This window comes from Saccostrea cucullata, unplaced genomic scaffold (assembly GCF_032062105.1).
Source record: "Saccostrea cucullata isolate Sc308-1 unplaced genomic scaffold, CSIRO_AGI_Scuc_v1 ctg9917, whole genome shotgun sequence".
NCBI lineage: Eukaryota > Metazoa > Mollusca > Bivalvia > Ostreida > Ostreidae > Saccostrea > Saccostrea cuccullata.
Window position 1 is genome coordinate 19,875 of NW_026924351.1, and position 4,145 is coordinate 24,019.

At 32.1% G+C, this 4,145-nt stretch overlaps 1 protein-coding gene across 1 annotated transcript; it reads right to left on the bottom strand.

The window, feature by feature from the left end:
- Positions 1-2,726: 2,726 nt before the first annotated feature.
- LOC134266258 (complement C1q tumor necrosis factor-related protein 3-like) lies at positions 2,727-3,115 on the bottom strand (the record flags this gene model as incomplete). The annotated part of the gene is made up of 1 exon (XM_062748479.1): positions 2,727-3,115. A coding segment is annotated over one exon (389 nt), but the record flags the coding sequence as incomplete, so codon positions are not given.
- Between the last annotated feature and the right edge of the window lie 1,030 nt (positions 3,116-4,145).

Here is a 4,145-nt window from a genome sequence, read left to right on the forward strand (position 1 = left end):
TGACATCTATTAACGTATATAGTTCGGAACTGACACTTTGTTTCAAAATCATAAAACTGGAATGTTTGTACTGGGTGGGAATGGTGGAATTTATATGGTTAATCAGTTTTAGAAAGTAAATTTTAAAGTTAATAAACTAGGAGCAGCATCAGTTGAGAACCAAACACGTTGACTTCACAAATATCTTAAAAGGTATCATTTCATTTTACGAATTTTAACAATCATGATAGATAGTTTGTTTGTTGTTTAACGTCCCTCTCAAGAATATTTTACTTATATAGAAAGGAAATTTAATAACATTTTAGAATTTAATAATTCTACAATTAAATCTAAAAATTTGAACATATTTTTACTAAAGCGTTATTAATTTCAGCATTTTCACTCAATAAACATTCATCCAAACGCTGCAACGATGAAGATATGAGAAGCAAAAATCAACTGAACAGCGCACAATCTAATTCAATAACTACTGGCATTATTGCCTTTTAGCGATTGCTGGTGTGCTTATGTTTATCTATATTGGAAATTTTTTGTAAGATGTGAGTGCAGCAATAGGACAAATCACAAAACAAAGTAATATTTGAGTTACCTTTCAGAAGATTTAAACAATCGCTCAAATAACTGAGATTTGTTTAAGGAGAGGAGCTTCACTTTTGTTCAGCTTAAATTTACCTGAATAAAAATATAATTATATATTGCTAAACAAATTATGAAAAATCTTGTACATGTTTATTTGATGAAATAATGAAAAATGAGTTTTAAATAATTGAATTATAATGTACTGGCATTAATGGTCTGTAAGCAAGAGGTCGTTCTAGAAAATTCTGTGGAGACTAAGATCTAATATAAACGGAAATGATTTGTACATTATTTTTTTTAAATCACTTAATATTTACGTAAACTTATTTCTACTACTACAGTTATATCAAGTTTGATTGATGAATTTATGCAAAATTTAAATTTTAAGTATCTTCGATCTACCCACCATAAACACCACCTTACGTTTTTTTTTCTTATTTCACGGCTGTTTATCTTTTGATTGATTGATTACTGTTTAACGTCCCTCTCCAGAATATTTCATTGATATGGAGACGTCACCATTGCCGGTGAAGAGCTGCAAATTTAGGCCTATGCTCGGCACTAACGGCCTTTGAGCAGGGAGGGATCTTTATCGTGCCACACCTGCTGTGACACGGGGCCTCGGTTTATACGGTCTCATCCGAAGGACCGCCCCATTTAGTCGCCTTTTACGACAAGCAAGGGGATACTGAGGACGCTGTTTATCGAAGAAGAAGTCAAATTTTATTTAATATACAATATTTATAATCTATAAAAATAAAATATAAATAAAACTTTTACTGACATGCAATATCATGATTGATAATTGTTTAAAAGTCTTTTTGAGGTCTTGTGCAGGCAATTCCGATTTTATTTTCAAACTTTATTGATAGATCAACATTACTGCATTGCTTTCTATTAAATTGCTGTATAGTCATTTTTCTTTGACTATTCCCTTAAGTTTAAAATATGAAGCCACTCCTCGGCGTAAGTTTTATCTTTCTAAAAAGAATTACCGAAGAAAGTTTTTCAGATATTGAGAGATCTTACGTACAATATATGTATAATACTTTCAAAGAAAGCACTGATCAGAACTTGCATTTTTGAGTTACTGTATTATATTGTTCCTATATAACATTATATATATCAAAGTTTATTTTGAGTATGCTTGTTTTGTGTATTTTTATTTAATTGTTGATTACTCTGTTTGTCATCAAAGAGGACAAGTGGTAAGTTTTATTGACTTTCTTGAACTTGTGGAGAAAATGAACATTAATCATGCTCAAAAGTCTATCGAATCAATACAAATGGGGAGCATTTTAGCAAATACAGACCTCTATAACCATCCAAGGTGAAATCAGATCCATGGCAGTCCAGACATTCCTTTTCAACCAATAACATATGTCATTGCTCATTATCAAAATTCATTCAGTTATGTAAAGTTGGTCTGAAGACTTCAGTAAACATTCGGTTAAACGATAAATTGTACATGCTGAAAAAAAATGTTGACTTTAAGGAAATTATTTTAACAAATTATATTAATTTGTCTGTAGCGTGCCTCTTTTTAGAAATTGTTCGTACGTAGAACATGCTCTAAAATCAATTGAGATAAAAAGCCTTTTATTAGCTTAAGTTTGTAGTGAAACAAGAGACATAGTGTTTAAATGGTCTGTTGAAAGAGCAATGTCCGCGACTACGCTTACACCTCTGTATATGGCTAAAAAGTCCTATCACTTTCAAATTGCAAATTGTGGACTTGAAACAACACTTTTAACGTTGTCATTGCTTTCTTATAAAAACGCCAAAATTTCCTATTCAGTTTTCTTCTTGTTGTCAGCAGAAAAATGAACTGGATGATAGACTATTATATGATAATTACCGTAATCTAGAGTTCAAACTTTCATTGACAAAACAAAAGAAAATGATCAGGTAAATTAAAGTGCTTGATGAGAAGTTGCTGGTCAGATGTAATCATGAAATAAATGCCCCGATAGCTTAAAAAAAAAATGTATTAAACCTCGTTTTCATCACCATGAATAAGCCCACAAAAGGTGCATTCTATTTTGTTGACAAAATTAATCTACTTTTGACAAACCTAAGAAGGAAAATAAAATGGTCCATAATTTGATTGGATTTTATTGTCATATTAATAACATTTGAGATTTCTTTCACAGCAGAAAGCCAGAGAATGACGACCAGAGAGCATAGGCATACTCTCCATGTTCTTGTACTCTTATCCACACCTTGTCGCTCTTGGCCATTTTTATTATGGCTGTTGCTGAACCACTTTCACTGTTGTTACTACCTACTTTACCATTGACATGGTTGTAACCAATAATTTCATCATCTCTTACGATAGCTGTGCTAAATCTCCTTCCAGGAGTGGTAGCTATAGTCCATGTAAATGAGTAGATACCATTGACTGGAGCCGTGAATTTCCCTGTACTTCCATCGTAAGCTTTTCCTGCATTGAGGGTTACTTTCCCGAATATGACAACGGCTTTAAAAGCCAGATTTTGCTTGAATTTTTCTATACGTGCATGGAATGCGATGATGCCTACGAGAAAAATTCGTTTATCATAGTGTGTAGTATATGAATTGTTACAAAAAGGTACTACTGTAAAATCTTATTTTTGGGTCAAATTTTTGTGATTTAAGAAAATTTGGATTTTGAGTGGTATTTGTTTTCATGTATAAAGAATTATTGAGAAGAAAAATACTAAGTTTTACTTTCCGTGGTGAACACAATACATTTGTCTCTTTATATATCAAAATTAATGAAAATAACCCCTCCACCGCCAAAAAATCGATTTCACAATATATATTTTTTCCAATAATTCAGATACTGTGGAAAAATCAAAATTCGTGGGAGCAATAATAATGGTGCAATCAAAATGGTAGTACAAAAGGATTAAATTTAAAAGCAATACGATCATAATAAAACTTATTTACCCTTTTTCCTTTGCTGATGATTTTGTCTAAAGTCCCAACTCTTTACATACAGCTTTATAGCTTTTTATTTCCTTTATGAAATCCCTAGCGTCTACTTTTGCAAAAACTTTAAGGCAATAGCAAAGCGATGTATATCAATATGCCTTGTAAGGTCCTTCAAATACAAATTATGCAAAACGATACATAATCATTATAATGGGAAAATTAATAAAACCATGTTATACTCTTGACATACCAACCTTTAAATCCTTTAAATCATTTTTAACATTTCTGTTGCAAGCTCTAATATTGTATGATTCTGAAATTTAATTTCCGGACAGCTCTAGTCTTTTCGATGAATGTTGATGAAATGCTATTTACTATATTTGGAACGAGTTCGGAATTCGGGTCGGGTTCGGTGTATGATTAGTTATGTTTATGTGTATTGAAAAAACGCATGTTGTTGATCGTCACAGCTAGGCCTATCAATTATTCGTCCAGATAGCACGAATTAACATGGTGGCAGCGATGTGTGGACTCTGAAAACGTCTCAACGCTCCATATCGGCATATTTTGGTGACTTTGAACATTACAAACTGATATTTGACAGTAAAGTTTGACTTTTTGTGCATCCACGTGCTCCCGCCATTTTCATA